This window comes from Pseudomyrmex gracilis, unplaced genomic scaffold (genome assembly GCF_002006095.1).
Source record: "Pseudomyrmex gracilis isolate BER0280 unplaced genomic scaffold, ASM200609v1 scaffold_219, whole genome shotgun sequence".
NCBI lineage: Eukaryota > Metazoa > Arthropoda > Insecta > Hymenoptera > Formicidae > Pseudomyrmex > Pseudomyrmex gracilis.
The window spans coordinates 239,088-254,280 of record NW_018020803.1 but is presented as its reverse complement, the minus strand read 5'-3'; the positions used below and the strand labels follow the sequence as shown (position 1 = coordinate 254,280).

General features: G+C 32.4%; 3 protein-coding genes across 8 annotated transcripts in view; 1 reads left to right on the top strand and 2 right to left on the bottom strand.

Annotated features, from left to right (window-relative positions):
• Positions 1-358: 358 nt before the first annotated feature.
• On the top strand, positions 359-3,274 carry LOC109858696 (H/ACA ribonucleoprotein complex non-core subunit NAF1). 2 transcript variants are annotated; one of them, XM_020436203.1, is made up of 6 exons: positions 359-700; positions 1,342-1,645; positions 1,789-1,900; positions 2,019-2,287; positions 2,361-2,506; positions 2,576-3,274. In XM_020436203.1, the coding sequence occupies exons 1-6, from the start codon at positions 667-669 to the stop codon at positions 2,956-2,958; spliced, it is 1,248 nt and encodes a 415-aa protein (XP_020291792.1). In that variant the 5' UTR covers positions 359-666; the 3' UTR covers positions 2,959-3,274. The 2 variants fall into 2 exon arrangements, with proteins under 2 accessions (XP_020291792.1, XP_020291794.1); XM_020436205.1 differs by lacking the exon at positions 359-700 and adding an exon at positions 1,223-1,263.
• A 5-nt stretch (positions 3,275-3,279) lies between these two features.
• Positions 3,280-5,058, bottom strand: LOC109858697 (riboflavin kinase). The gene is made up of 4 exons (XM_020436206.1): positions 4,693-5,058; positions 3,862-4,010; positions 3,577-3,679; positions 3,280-3,420 (listed from the first exon to the last, which is right to left on the bottom strand). The coding sequence occupies exons 1-4, from the start codon at positions 4,778-4,780 to the stop codon at positions 3,302-3,304; spliced, it is 459 nt and encodes a 152-aa protein (XP_020291795.1). The 5' UTR covers positions 4,781-5,058; the 3' UTR covers positions 3,280-3,301.
• A 1,682-nt stretch (positions 5,059-6,740) lies between these two features.
• The window catches only part of LOC109858695 (serine/threonine-protein phosphatase 2A 56 kDa regulatory subunit gamma isoform-like), a 16,288-nt gene continuing 7,835 nt past the window's right edge, over positions 6,741-15,193 (bottom strand). For 4 of the 5 annotated variants that reach the window (XM_020436198.1, XM_020436199.1, XM_020436200.1 and 1 more), the window contains 7 exons: positions 13,043-13,214; positions 10,549-10,751; positions 9,865-10,259; positions 9,441-9,774; positions 9,153-9,371; positions 8,788-9,012; positions 6,741-8,661 (listed from right to left, as the gene is read on the bottom strand). In XM_020436198.1, the coding sequence (XP_020291787.1) occupies positions 8,512-8,661; positions 8,788-9,012; positions 9,153-9,371; positions 9,441-9,774; positions 9,865-10,259; positions 10,549-10,751; positions 13,043-13,214 (1,698 nt within the window). In that variant the 3' untranslated portion in view covers positions 6,741-8,511. Of the gene's footprint in view, positions 8,662-8,787; positions 9,013-9,152; positions 9,372-9,440; positions 9,775-9,864; positions 10,260-10,548; positions 10,752-11,458; positions 11,659-13,042; positions 13,215-15,193 lie in introns of those variants that run through there. The other variant, XM_020436201.1, reaches the window with a different exon arrangement.

Sequence of the window (15,193 nt, the reverse complement as noted above, 5' to 3'; positions counted from 1 at the left end):
TACGACTCTCCATTGTAGACGGCTCTTTAGTTCCAATTCCTGTATTTCCTGCATTTCCTCCATTAGTTCGTTCCATCTTGCTTAACTGAACACAGCCCAGGGGCGTGCGCTATATAAGCAAAGAAGAAGAAGAAGAGACGCACGAAGTCCAAATATGGGCATAGATAGTCGAGCGTCATTATGCGCAGGCGCGTCTACTAAGCGAGTGCGAGCGAGACAAAGCATTGGAAAGAACGCGAGATTAGAAAGAGAAATGCCCAAACGTGCTTGAATGTTGAATGTTCACCGCATGCGCACAAAGCAGCTGGAGAGAGAGGCTACTATATTGTCTGCACCGTAACATGTGGACTTCAGGTCGGCAGTCGGCACCGTACTAGCAATATAGGAGTATTATATATATGGATGTGAGTTCGCGAGTACACGTGCTATGACAGTTTTGATTATAGTTTTTGTGTAGTTTTTGGAAAAGTAATACACGTCACCAAGGTACACGTATCTAGAAACTAATCGCGCACATAAATAAAAGTAATTTAACCAAAAAAAAAAAAAAAACAGTTCTTTTGATCTAAAGCATATATAAATACGTTAGATGTGTATGTTCGAGATTCTTGTTCTAACAAAGAACTTTTTTGGAAAAATCAAAAATAATAAATAAACAAGAAACATATGAAAGAGATCTTCACATATATGATGTCACAGAGTAAGTATAAGTAAAATTTGAACTTCACCAAAGTGAAATCTTCGGAAAACTGGATATAACCAGTATTTGTGTTGATGCAGCGCATTGAGTTCTTTTTTTCACGGCATGTTTAACATGCCACTCAAGATTCATATTGCGCGTTCTAGGATCTACAGTATTCCGGTGTTAACATACTAACATTAATCAACCGAGTTACCTCTCGCCTCTTGGCACATGTCTCATGTTTATTTTCTTTTTGCACGTGCGAGATCGTATGTACAAGATTTTCCGCAATCTACGATTCCCTATTCCTTCTTCATACGTATATAATATGTTTATCCTGCGCGTGTATAATCAATTAATAATAAGATATCAGCATGAGAGGAGAAGTAAACTTTATTAAAAATAATTCTTTTACTTTTTTTTTGAAGCGTTTGTTTTAGTGAAGTTCTGTATAAGTAATTGATAAAATACATAAAAATTTTTTTAAGTACATGTATATCTCTGTTTAACACATGTTACACTATACAGATAAAAGGTGAATTAAAAATTTAAAAGTTAATTAAATTTTATCTAAAACATGGGTTTGTATATGTTTTATATACAATATTTATATTATATATATATATATATATTATCTCTAAAAATTTAATTTATTTCAGAAATTAAAGAAACATCTCTAAATATAATAGCATTAGAATATGGAAGTAGCGATTCAGATGTAGAAGAAAAAACAAATACACTAGAAACAAATATACCAAAGGATACAGAAAATGTAGAAGCAATTAATAAAATATCTGTAGAACAGAATTCTGTAAAGCATGATTTAAACTATCGTAATGTGGAAGAAATATCTTCTAGCGAAGTCAGTGATAGTGAAGATGATAGTGAAGATTCTGACAGTAGTAGTACAGATACTTCTAGTAGCGAAAATGAATCAGATGTTCCTCATACTAATAGCAACAAGTATGTGATAGTTTTTTATTGTCTTCTAGACAAATAAAAAATAGTATAAATATCTCACAAAAATAGAAGTACTTATACATATGTTTTTTGTTGAGTAGAAATGGAAACAGCTCTTAATCTCACCTTTTTTAAAACAATTTTAGGAAAAAGGAAAACTTCAAAGAAAAAAAGCATAATAATGAATGTGACTATCTTCCACCACTGGAAAATTTAAATTTAAGTGTTCCAGAAGTCTCATGCGAGCTATTAGGCAAGGTAATGTGTGCATGTGTGTGTTTATCTACTCACATGTGAAGATATATGTATATATTTAAATCATATATGTATATTTATCAATATATATATTTAACTCATGTCTATCTGAATAATATAGATCCAGAAAATAGTGGAAGAAGTTGTAGTTATAGAGCCATTGCCTGATAAACCAAGGCTAGACATCGATACAATTTTATTCATTAATCAAGGTAGACAATCTCTTGGTAGAATATTTGATGTGTACGGCAAGGTGAGCGAACCGTACTATTGCGTTCGTTTCAACAGCTCCGAACACACACAGAAAAGTGATATTGTAGACAAACCAGTTTATTATTGTCCAAATAAAAAAGAGTATACATCTTTGATTTTTCTACATGAATTGACCAAGTTAGTATGTGAAACATCGTATTACATACAATTAATTATAATATTTTTCTGAAATAAAGCATTTTTCCCATAGAATAAAAGCATGTGATCCAGTTGGTGATGATGAGTCACCAGATTTTTCGAGCGACGAAGAGGAAACGACTTATTATGCACAACTGTCAACCAAGAAAAACAATAATGGTCCAAATGACAGGTCTTATAAACGACGTAGAACATCCGGTGAGTGTTCTGCTTTTAAGTTTGGTATGTGAAGTTGAGCATTAGAAATTATTATTGATTATTTCTCAGGTCCTGTCCAGAATCGGGAAAACAACTTACAAGCAAATCATTTGCGAAATCAAACAACTTCAAACAATCAAAATATTACATCTTTTAATGTTTTGCCACGATATTCATATCAAAGTAACACATGGTCATATAACATGCGCCATACGCATTCTAATCCCTACATTTCATTACCTAGACCTTTTTTCGCTCCTCCAAGATTCAATTATCATCCAAACTACCCGATTTTTCAGTACAATGTACGTCCGTATATGTGGCACATGAACCCACATGGATTAAATTCCCAATCTCTTCTTCCTCCTCCACCTCCTCCACCACTACTTCCTCCAACACTTCCTCTTCCTCCTTGTCATTCGACAAATAATTCGGGTAAAAAACCACAGTGAAGACTTCTTGATATGAATTATAAAATAGCTCAATTTGTATGTACATTAAAATGATACAATGTGTTTTTACATTAAAACACAAAAGTAAGAGTGAACATATGTAAATAGTATTCATTTCAAAATTTTACTCTTAGTATATAATAAAAATATTTTATATGAATATACAGTGTTTATATTTCTTCACATGAGTTTATAAACACACATCTCTTTATATCACATATTGTTTCCAAAACATTGGTTTTTTCTAAAATCATAGATTTCTAATTAATATTATTAATTTTATATAAATGTCTAAGCACAAAAAATAACAAGAGTACATAATCAAAATAGCAATTTTTTTTTATTAATCATTTGTCTTATTAATCATCAAAAAGTCGTTATGTTTTAGTTTGTTTACAATAGGTTCTTCTAAGCGCTGTTCTGCAATTATAATATCATTTTTTATTTCTTTAATGAGACCATCTGTAAGAAACAAAATGCTATTAATGTAAAATATAAACATTACAATAATCTTTTTCTATAAATATTAATAAAGAAAAAATGAAATTTCTCCGTTCTCACTCATACATTTTTTTATGTACACATACTCTATTATATAATGTTTATTATACATGTTACCTAGACAAGAAAAATCTCTTTCTGGTCGTATATAGCCGGCAATAATTACTTTAAGTTCCTCACCATAAAAATCATTTTCGAACTTATGTAATAGATGAACTTCCTACAAAAATGTATTTAAAACGTGTATCTTTTTAATTAATAACATCTAAAAATTTTTCTTGATAATATTCGTTTTGGTTTTGAAAATATATAAGTATACTTAAAATAGAAATGTACCTAAATAAACGTATTTTTACACAGTAGTCTTTCATTATTTAATATTGTATTTAATGTTATTTTTACCAATGATTTTTTTTCATTCTTAAAATATGGATTCCATCCTATGCTCGCAACCATTTTAACCACTTTCCCTTGTATGGAAGCCCAACCATAATAAACTCCGTTATCGAGTTCTTCCGGTAAGTTATTGACGACAGATTCCGGAAGATTAGCTAATATTTATATAAAAAGGAAATTTATATACAATTAAGAAAAAAAAGTTCTTTTTTTAATATTAAGAATTTTATAATCTAGATTCTAGTTTACGAGATCATATAAGAAACATTCTTGGAATCATCACAACATTATCAAATGTGTAATATATAGAATAATATATTATTGTTAAATATAATATTTTTCTATGATTTTGTATATTCTGAAAGTTTTTAAATTATATACGAAAGAATATATTATATAATAAAAAACAAATAATTTTAAAAAATTAAAAAATTGTGTATTTACATTAATTATGTATAGATAGTTAAAAAAACAAATTTTTCTTTAAAAACTGTGCTTTTTAAACACCACACGTGAAGAGCCACAGATGTGCACTTCCTGCACTTTCTATCTTACAGAAAGATTAAAAGGGATTTAAATATAGGTAAATATACACAGAAGATTGTTGTGAGAAACGAAGAACAACGTGAAAGGTGAAAAATAAACAGTCTATAATAACTTTTTTTTATCGAGATACGTAGTGTAAAAGTCCGAATCTGCAGTGAAAAACCTGTTTCGCACACATAATTTAGAGTATTCGATGATTGTGCAATTTTTAGGTTAGAATGAGGGAGATACGTATTTGATTGGCACGTGTTCGATTAAGTCAGTTAAGTCGTGTTATCCTTAAAATAATACCTGTCGGAATACCAAGCGCCTTTGAACCCCTACCAAAGCCTTTAGTAACGGCTCCGGACGCAAAATATGGCAATACCTTGCTGCACATAACTCCCGTTTATTTCATGCCAATCGATACTATTCTGCTAAATAAGGAGAAAAAAGCGATCGAGATAAATGCTGTAATAAATGTGACGTGTACGTTTCTACCAATGAGTGATGATGTGTGTCAGGCGTTACACCTTGAGATACTTAAGTAGGAAACACGCGTAAACTCTTGCCTTATCTGTCTAGAAATAAGTACGATGACGAGTAATTTTATTTAACGTACTCATTTGTCTTTGCACAAATATTATTTTTTGTTAGTTTTTGAAAACACTATATAAGAACATGAAAAAGACACATAGATCACTAATAATAAAAATATAAATTGTGTAAAACTTTGTTAATGTTTTATACTTAAATATTATATTTTGTGTATAGTAAATTTTTGACACATATTATTAAGCAGTTTTCTAAAATGTAGTTGTTTAAAATTATACCTTATATTTAACTCTACATTTGATTTTGTTAATTAAGATATAATTTTATGTATAAAGGAATTAATGAAATTAAGTATGAAATATACATTACGTATGAAATAATGTAATATATATCATATTTTTTATATACAATTTATAGCTACAACTATGTTAGAATGTTTCTTGATTCTTAAGAATGATATTCATGTGCATATAATTATTTTATTTAATATAAAACTATGTCTTTAACAAAGTGTTAAAGAGGAATATTCATTAGTTACATACAAAATATCATTAATCGCTCGATTGGTTCAATGAACGACTGTATAATAAAAGTTCTTGTTGAAAAGAAGATGGAGAAATACCTCTTGTTCAAAAACAACAGACTTTCTTCCATTTAATGCTCAATATTAATGACGGTATATTGAGATAATTTGAAATTACTTAATATATAAATTTTTAAAAACTATCACAAAGGAAAATTGTGATTATACAACCAAGATGTTCCTAACAAAGTTTATGTTTCTTTTGTCTTTCGCAGATTAAAGTATAGCAAATATATATTATGTAGCAAAGCGTTTTGAAAAAAAAAAAAATTATAGAATTATAGCTAATATTTCTTATTGTATGAAAATCAGACATACATCATCAGAAATACAATCAGAAATACAAAATAAAAATGGAAATATATAACAATCGTTTTCCTAAAAAATAAATTGATTGTGCTACCAATAAATATAATCATAAATACAAACTTGTTAACATTTTTCTATAAAAAAGAGAACTAAAAAAATATATTTTAGAAACTGAAACAAAGTACCTAATACTTATATCTCAAACTTGTGCCAAGTTCTTTGATGCTGACACGCATTAAAGAGTCAAACATGTTTTTGGAACTCAAAAGAAGAATACATTCACAAAAATAATTGTATTATTTACATATTATATACAAGTACATAAAATGCACGTAGCACAAAAAAATCTTGTCCAACATTTATGAATTGAATTGAGAGTTATAAATGGAAAGCACACATTTTTTTTGCTTTCAAATTACACATGCGACATGTACTTAATTGCCGAAGTAGTTTACATTGCTATTTCCGGCAACTTGAGTTTCTCAATATTAAAAAATGTGTATTTTTGATAAATTTATCTAGTATTCACTATAAAAAAAAAAAAAACTCATAAGATCAGTTTAGCTTATCTCCGCATCAATATTTAAATCGAGAATTTATAAAATTAGTGCAAATAGCAAGTACATAATTCTGATACTATAAATAAATATAGAAATTATAATTTTACGAGGTTACAATTTGAAATGTAAACTAATTTAGCAAATTTCATACATATTATCAAATGCGTGATATTGCGAATGTGATACACCTTTTTCTTGCTTTACGTGTAACAGGTGGTACGGAAAACTTTCCACGGCTTGAAGCAAGGATTACTCATTATCTTATTACGTATGAAAAATAAATCCGGCAGAGCTCTCTATATATTTTTTTTAATAACGGCATTATTATTAATAATATTAATTATAATAATTAGTTTTTTTTTTTTTTTTTTTTTGACTTTCTACGATTCGATTGAAGCTTATGCAAGCGTACACAGTCACATTTCTAGTTAGAGATTATCTGATTCGATGTTTTTTAAAATTGCCGCATATGGCGTGTAATAATGAGTTTTTTTTTCTAATGAGACAAATCTTCTCTAGATAATGCACTTATTATCAATTTAATCGATAAAAACACAAATTTTCAGATGAAACAGATTGAAAGCACATACCAGCCGCATTACTATATTTTTATTACTATCATTTTATTTTTGCATCATTATTGGTGTGTCTCATTACTAAAATTAATATGTAATAATTATTAATTATAATATTTATATTACTAAAGAATAATAATCAGCTGAAATGGCTATTCCTCCGAGAAGAAATATAATTAATAAGTAAATAATCTTTAAATCTGTATCTCCGTAGCTTTAATTTCTAATATAAGTGCTTATTTTATATCTATATTCAACAAGGTATCCTCGAATACTAACGTAACAATCTGCCAATAGCGCAAGGACTAAATGTATCTCTTACTTTCTCTCTCTCTCTCCCTCTCTCTTTATTCTTTTAGCTGCTATTTCTTGGCTGCAACCAGTATAATTTTTCAATTTATCTCAAGATGAATGAGTTAACAACATGTTATGCAAGCATGACTTCTTTGTAATAGTAATCGATTATATTTGGCAAAGCGACATGTAATTCGCTGCTTAAAACTTGCTGTTCGTCGCAGAGGCATACTTTTTCTTGTGAATGCATTCCACAGGTATCTAGGCACAACAGATACAAAAGTATTACACTGAGAAATATCCATATTTTCTTGTATGTATAGCAATCTATTATTTTTAAAATAGCACTATCATATATATATATATATATATATATGTATATCCTTAAAGATAACACGCACCGAACATTATTCTTTTCTCATGTTCATTATTTATTCTTTTCTTCCTTCATTACGAGCCTGTAGTGTTAAAGCAAGTTACGTATATTTATATATATATCATTTGCACACACACATAAATGAAAACGTCATTTGCAAGATTTTTAACACAACAAGCTCGCACAGCGTAGTAGTACAAGTTACATCGAGCATACATTTAAATCTTCGATCACATTTTCCCGCATATAGCTTTATCTATATATAAAATCTCTTGTAGAATATCTCTCTCTCCCACATATCTGTTACCGCACAGTATCCATATAATTACCTCGATTTACGTACATTATCCATATATTATTGTATTGTGTTTATGTTTATGTTTATGTGTGTATATTGAAGATAGCATCCCAGAGAGTATCTCTAGTTTTACGAATAATGTATTTAGGGCCCTTCTCACTTACTATATGATGCGGCGTCTTATCCATAATGATGTAACTACAGTGTTTTCTCTCATATGCAATTTGTTTCTCTTCTAATGAAGAAATAAATACAACGCGTTTCTATGAGGGGAAAAGGGGGAAACAAGTCTCTTTTGTAAGCTCTCCTACAAATATCTATATACTATCTCTTTGAATCGCACATTACGCGAGGAGAATAGGATTTTCTCTTTTCTTCTAATTGGAGAAAAAAAAATACAATATGAAACACATGTGTTGAAACTCTAATACACAATTATCAGACGATGGGATGTGATAGGATGTTTTTAAATTTCTTTTTCCAGGTTATTTGCTATTCAATGATCGTGTTCCTTAAAAGAAAAGCTAACTTCCGATGTTGCTACAACAAAACAGAGGATACATGGGAAGTGATTGTAGAGACTAGCAATTATTGGGATCTGGCGGTGTGACAAGGTATTCATCGGCACGTTTATGATCAGACAATGCTCGCATTGTATATGAATCCTGTGGTAAATCACTCTTTCTTCGTAAAAGTGGTTTCACTTTGTTCACGTTCGTCATTTTCTTCGCCTGAATGTCAGAAAAAAAAACAAATATTACTTAAAATATTAAAAGTGTCTGACATATCAAAATAAAACGGTAAAAAAAAAGTTATCACAAAGTTGAAAAATCTCGGCATTAAATATCAATTCGTACCTCATTAGCTTTAGCTTCGATCTTTTCCAAAGTAAGTGGAGTCTGATCCGTATCGCCGTCTTCGTCCGGTGGTGAGTTGTCTATGTGTTGCGGCGATATAAACGATGTATTATTCGTTGTATCTTGAATTGCCAGAGTATAGTGTGGATGCCTCATTGCCAGCGCTTCAACACGCATCCACGCTTCGTCACGATCTTTCATAAGTTTTCTCTCCTTTTGACGTTCCTAACAAAAATTTTAAATCACAATAAAACAAAATTAAAAATAAAAATAGCGCTAGATATTAAACATGGCTAAGTGATTCTTTTTCTTCCTTTTTTATCAACAATATTTTTACAAATTGTCTTCATTATCTATGTACATACCTGATAGTACTGTGTCGTGCACTCATCGAATACTTTTTGGTTCATTTCCATGAAAAGTTTCAGAGCGTTGTAAATTAAACCGTGGATTGTCTTGTTCCAGTGATTGCGAGAATTTCTATAAAAAGCTGGGTACATTATCGGTAAGATAACGGAATAATTGTCGGATATCAAGGACATTATGTATTCATTATTCCAATAATAGAGAGCTCGTTCTGCCACCTAAAATACAAAGCATATAAGTAATGTGAGATATACTATCCAAAATGGAAGCATTGAAGTCATGTTTACCTGGAAATGGGGCGACGACACACACTTGGCTAATTGCCTGAACAACGGATCCATAACTTTTTGAAATTCAGCTGGTTCGATAACGTCCAAGATCTCCTCGAGCTCGTTCAGGAACATGACTTCTTTAGGGGAATGTGTTTTTGGCCAGAATTTTAGGAGATTTCTAATTACAGGTTCCGTCAACGATGGATCCTTCTCCAAAAATTGAACAACACAATACGCTAGTTGTGGATGATATACGGATAATGACTTAGCTTTATGTAAAGGTAACAGAACTTTCAACAAAAACACTTTATGTTCCTCTTTTAATGGCAAAGCAAAGCCATTTATAATACTGCAAAAAAAAACAACATCGATTAGTATACGTCTTATCTTAACGTTTTCTCGGAATTGCATTAACTTGCGTAAAAACACTCATTATTACCTTCCTAAGATTTCAAGCAGCTCTGCGATGCCATTGTGGTGCTCCGTCTCATATATAAATCGATAGAAAACATTATTGATTTGTTTCCTAATGTACGCCCGAAGTCCAAGGAATTTACCGTAAATCCGATGAAGAGTCGTCTTAAGAAAATCCCTCTCTCTCGGATCTTCGGAATCGAACAGCTCTAAGAGCTGTAGTACAAATTTTTGATCTATATAGCGCCTTGCTATAGACGGCTGAAAGTCCTGTGACTCCAGCAACCGCAAAAAAAATTCGTAGACCAACTGCAAGTGCGGCCAAGATGCCTCCAGTGTTGGCTCGTCTTCCTCCGGATCGAATTCCGCGCCATTAGGATTTGATGACGGTGGTAGGGTTCGGAATAAATTCACGGCAAACTGCAAATATAGTCCTCATCTCAACAAAAATTTTTATCCTTGTTTGTATTGATATATTTTTAAATTAATCTAGTATAATTTGCAATATATATATATACAGTCAAACCTCGATAACTCGAAAATCTCTATAAGACAAAAATGTTGTTCATTTCTTTCCGCTCCGCGGAAAGAAAAAAACCCTTTGATAAGTCGAAACCTTTACAACTCAAAGAATTTAGCTCTTCCCTTGAAATTCGAGTTATTGAGGTTTGACTGTATATCTTATCTAATATCGAAATATGATATTTACCATATTCACAGCCTCGGGATATATCGCTTCGGTAATAACATTTCTGTTTTTGGTTACATATTCGACCATCTCGTGAAGGGCAGTCCGCTTTACCTCTTTCCATTTTAAATCCGATAGGGGATCTGATTCGAAGTCAAAAAGAACACAGCACTGCCGTAGCTTCTGTATAAACAGTTCTTCCCGCTCGTTACCTTGTTGAGTTTCTGAAATCAAATAACCGATAATTAAATAACATCACATTTGGTAATTATATGGTGAATAAAGATTACGAGATAATAATTACAATGTGATTAATGTATCACACTTGTCGTAATTTACAACCACATTAATACGAAATTTATGTATACGAATATCAATGCAAATCCAAAGCGACACAAGTATACATGTACTTAGTTTGCATTACTGATTTCTTTATCTTATTTGCATTATTTTGCCGACGTAAACGAAGACCTGTTAATACCTACCTACCTTTCTAATCGATATTTTTCGACATAAAAATGGATACTCAAAAACAAACATACAACTCTGAATTTACATATTTCGCATTTCAAAGATACGCATACGATATGTTATCGACGATATGTACAAAGTTAAGGGAATATAATACAATTTTATGACTTTATTTGTAAATGTTATATAAAAGTTGTCTTTTGTATTAATATCCAAAATGCTATAACATTCGCGATTTTAAAATAAACTTTATGATGTATAAGTTTTTTTACATACATATCGTCGAATCTATATCCCTTCTAATAACTATAGGTATATGTATAAAAAATAATCTGATATCAGGTAATTGTCAAATATATACATATATATATGTATTAATTTTGTAGTAAAAAGTGGGATCAAATATATATAAAGAGAACTTGGTGAATGAACTTGATTTAAACGACAGAGAGAACTTTACCGATTAGCAGAGGTTGCAAAGGTTGATACTGTAGCGCGAACGTCACCGGATAAGCCTTGTTCGAATCTTGGGATATCATCGTCGCCAAGGCAAGACCCTGATGGAAACTAGGACTTTTGGGCAGAGCACCGCCCAGAGACGAGTTAATTCCACCCACGTGAACCATCGCGCGATACTAAGTGGACAGCCGGGTGTTGCAACTGTTTATACACACACACACACACACATCTTATTTACATTGGATCTCTTGAAAAGGTTCGAACTGAACAACGCTGTCTATCGATACTTTCTTACAACAGTTTGCAACACTTTGTATACATACACTTGTCAGAATTAGGTCCCTTTAAAAAGGGTCAAAGTTATGACCAATAATGATCTATATCTTTTGCAATATCTGTTTCTTTCGTAGAATCAAAGTTCTAATTAACGAAATTCGCCAAATTTTGATCAAAATTCTTCGAATTCTCGAATAAGATTCACTAAGTCTACTCCTTTAGGCTGAAAATTGTTTAAACTATAAAACACACACACACAAACTTTTGATCCGATCTAAGAAAGCTTTCAAATTTATTGAATCCACATAGAGTCGCTTACTATTTACTCTCATTTACTTTACTGTGTTCTTTCAGTTCAATCTAGTTGTAGTTATTCAATCATAAAATGCATTATCACTTTCACTGAGCACTTGCAATACTTGCTACGAAAATCGATTAACCAATCTGCATTTCCTAAATTAGCCCGTCTCAAGGATTCTCGCAACACAATGATTCTCGCGTTCGCTCTTAAGCGGACCTTCCCAATGTAACGACCCACCGACACCAAAATACTATCCCCGTCTGTCGTTAATTCTCCGCAGTTGTTTAAACGCTCGCAACAATCTGTTGCTTCGTTAATCGATCGAGTACAGGCAAAGCAAAGCTCTTCCCCTCAGCTTTTCCTCTCTTTGGGATGTTCGGCGCTTGCGAAGCCACCCTTGCGAAATACCGGCGAGCACTAACGGCGCGTTCTCGCGAGTCCCCGGAACCCGGTGACCGCGTTTGTGAGGCGGGCGGGGGAAAGGGCGGGTGAGGGTGGCGAGCGAGATTCACCTAAGTGGCACCGGGATCGATGAACTCTCGCCGGTTCTCCCCGGGATCTCGCGCGGGTCAACTCTCGATCGGTCACGGGGTCGATACACTCCACCTCGCTGAGACTCGTATGCAGGTGGAGCCGCAGCCAGGTGGAGCTCTCGTGCGGGTGCGGATGCTGGTCTCAATGCGGTTAGAGCAGATCAGAAAGGGATGTCGAAACAAGCGGCGGTGGAGCACAAGGGGGCAAACAGGACTGTTTACGTTGGAAAAACGGGGAACTGTGGATCCGGACGCCTGCGCAGCTACCGCCGCGCGCAATCGATAAACTCTGACGTAGAAAGCACTCTTGCAACCTCAATTGACCGGCATCATAATGAAAAAGAGCAGAAGAACCGATTTCTCGTCTTCTTTTCCTTTTCTCTCTTTTCATCGTTCTCCCTCTCATGTTTTGCCTACTTCTGTGTTGTTTGTCTTTAGTTGCAGCGCATCTCACGACGCATCGTTGTCAACTTACCGGACAACAGTGGCAATTTCTGCAATTCCCGATTTTTTGATATATTGAACCTCGAACTGCTTTGCCGTTTGTCCTTCTTGATTACGGGTCCACCTGGTTGGTACTTGATTTTGTTAATGAGCGTGGGTGGTGGTGCGTTACCTACTGGCGGTCCCGCTGTCGCCTTGTTCGCCTGTGGACAAACAAGAAAAAAAAATAACAAACAATACATTACATTTTCACAAATATTATAATAGCGAGAACAAATAATAAATTAAACAAAAAATCATTTTGTTTATTTTATTTTTTTACAAAAAAAATAAAATTTTAGTTAGTTTTCAAGCTGTCTGTGCTTCTAATTGAGTGTTTATTGCGCGTATACAAAAACTGTCTCTAATTCTCACTTTTAATTAAAATACACATGTTGCTATGAGTTGAATCTGAATAGAAGTTGGCGATTAGCGGATTTAATTCGCACAGTTGCTTGTCTTCCCGTTAATTTGAGCTGACCGCAGGTGAACGATCGATCGCGAGTGATTGCTCACTCTGATCGGATTAACGTTATATAAATGGAACGCGTGTGGAAGCGACGTCGGCCTTTTATACGGCATGATGCGTGTAAAAAAAACTGCATGTACGCGCGCGCAATCTCTTTTATAATATTGTTAAACCTAAAAGCTCTATGGAGAGATTATTTTTTTTTTAAATTTAGAATTATATTATTTTTATGAAAACGTCAAAGAGCACGAAAGTAATTATCTGTCAATTAAAATTAAAATCTTCATCGCGAATTTCTAAAAATGTACATTGTAACATTGTAAAATTTCAACTTTTTTCACTCTTTTAACAGTGTAACGTTGTTTTTAATACGTAGTATTCAAAATATTGTATATTACAAAAATGTAAGTGCATAAAATTGAATGTTTTACATATGATGTTTTAATCAAGAAAAAAGCACACTCTTACAAATATATATTATCACGCCAATCACTTTATTCGCTTTATTACAGATAAACGAGTAAGCTTTACAAAAAAAAAAACTACATGAATATATAGAAAGCGTATGTCTTTTAATCGTCTTTGATTGTTGCTACAAAGTTAAGTTGGATATTCAATAAAGAAAGTCAAACACAAACAAGTGCTCTTAGATCTTGATGTCTAAACAAATGTCTTGACGCACCCCCTTTTTCTCGGTAATGAACTCAATCAAATACTCTTCTTTTCGCACAGCAACTTTATTACAAACCAATCGACAAGTTATACACGAGCTTTCTTCACCCACTTTCGCGATCGTTCCGCTTTCGGAGTTTCGTAGCGCAACATCGGATATCTTAATTAACAATCACCGATTTTTTTTTTATTATTAATCGTAAGAAACCAACTTTTCCTCGTCGAAAATTTAAACAATGATTACTTACATAATACAAATTTAAAACGCCTTATAATTGAAATATAAATCAAAAATTGTATAGCATTGTATTATCTTATTTATCGTCGTATTCAAATTTTGAGAAATAAAAGATATGTTTTGAGAAATAAATTATTGTTACCTACTTTAAGGCGCAATCGTCAATACACATTCAACGTTGAAATTGCACAATCAATAACGCATCTGCGCAGTACGATAACAGCATACGCAAGATTCAAGTATATAATTTATTTATAAATGATAAAGAGAATAAAAATTGTAAGAATACAAAATGTGCGATGTGTGCGGTTTTAGATGTGAATAGAAGTAGAGAATCGCAGTTCAATGAATTTATCATGAAGTTTACCGTTCATTCTCTCGATTCTAGTTTAAACTATATTCGTTGCTGTAATATAATTTTCAGAAAAACAAGCACGCGCGAACATATGCGTCTGATAAACAAAGAGTTAACAAGCCTATTATAATTGTATATACATTATCTCACTCGAAGAACTCTAGTAGTAGTAGTTATCGCATTGAGAGTGCTCATAGAAGAATCACACAACAGTCATTTCGTCAAGTCGCGACGAGTGTCCCGAGTATATTTAGCAAACTGAAACCAAACGAAAATACTTTGCGCGCGTTTCTTTTAAAATATGTAAAAATTATACAAGAAATGTTAAACCACTTCTTGACCTATGGTTGAAGTAAATAAAATTATATATATATACATAATTTTATATATATATAATTATATATATATA

Coding starts and splice junctions, on each gene's coding strand:
- LOC109858697 (XM_020436206.1), bottom strand. CDS start 4,780: ATGTGCAGCAAGGTATTGCCATATTTTGCGTCCGGAGCCGTTACTAAA. Junction 4,011..4,692: donor GGCGCTTGGTATTCCGACAG/GTATTATTTTAA, acceptor TATAAATATTAG/CTAATCTTCCGGAATCTGTC. Junction 3,421..3,576: donor AAGAGATTTTTCTTGTCTAG/GTAACATGTATA, acceptor TGTTTCTTACAG/ATGGTCTCATTAAAGAAATA.
- LOC109858696 (XM_020436203.1), top strand. CDS start 667: ATGAAAGAGATCTTCACATATATGATGTCACAGA. Junction 701..1,341: donor CACATATATGATGTCACAGA/GTAAGTATAAGT, acceptor AATTTATTTCAG/AAATTAAAGAAACATCTCTA. Junction 1,901..2,018: donor CATGCGAGCTATTAGGCAAG/GTAATGTGTGCA, acceptor TGAATAATATAG/ATCCAGAAAATAGTGGAAGA.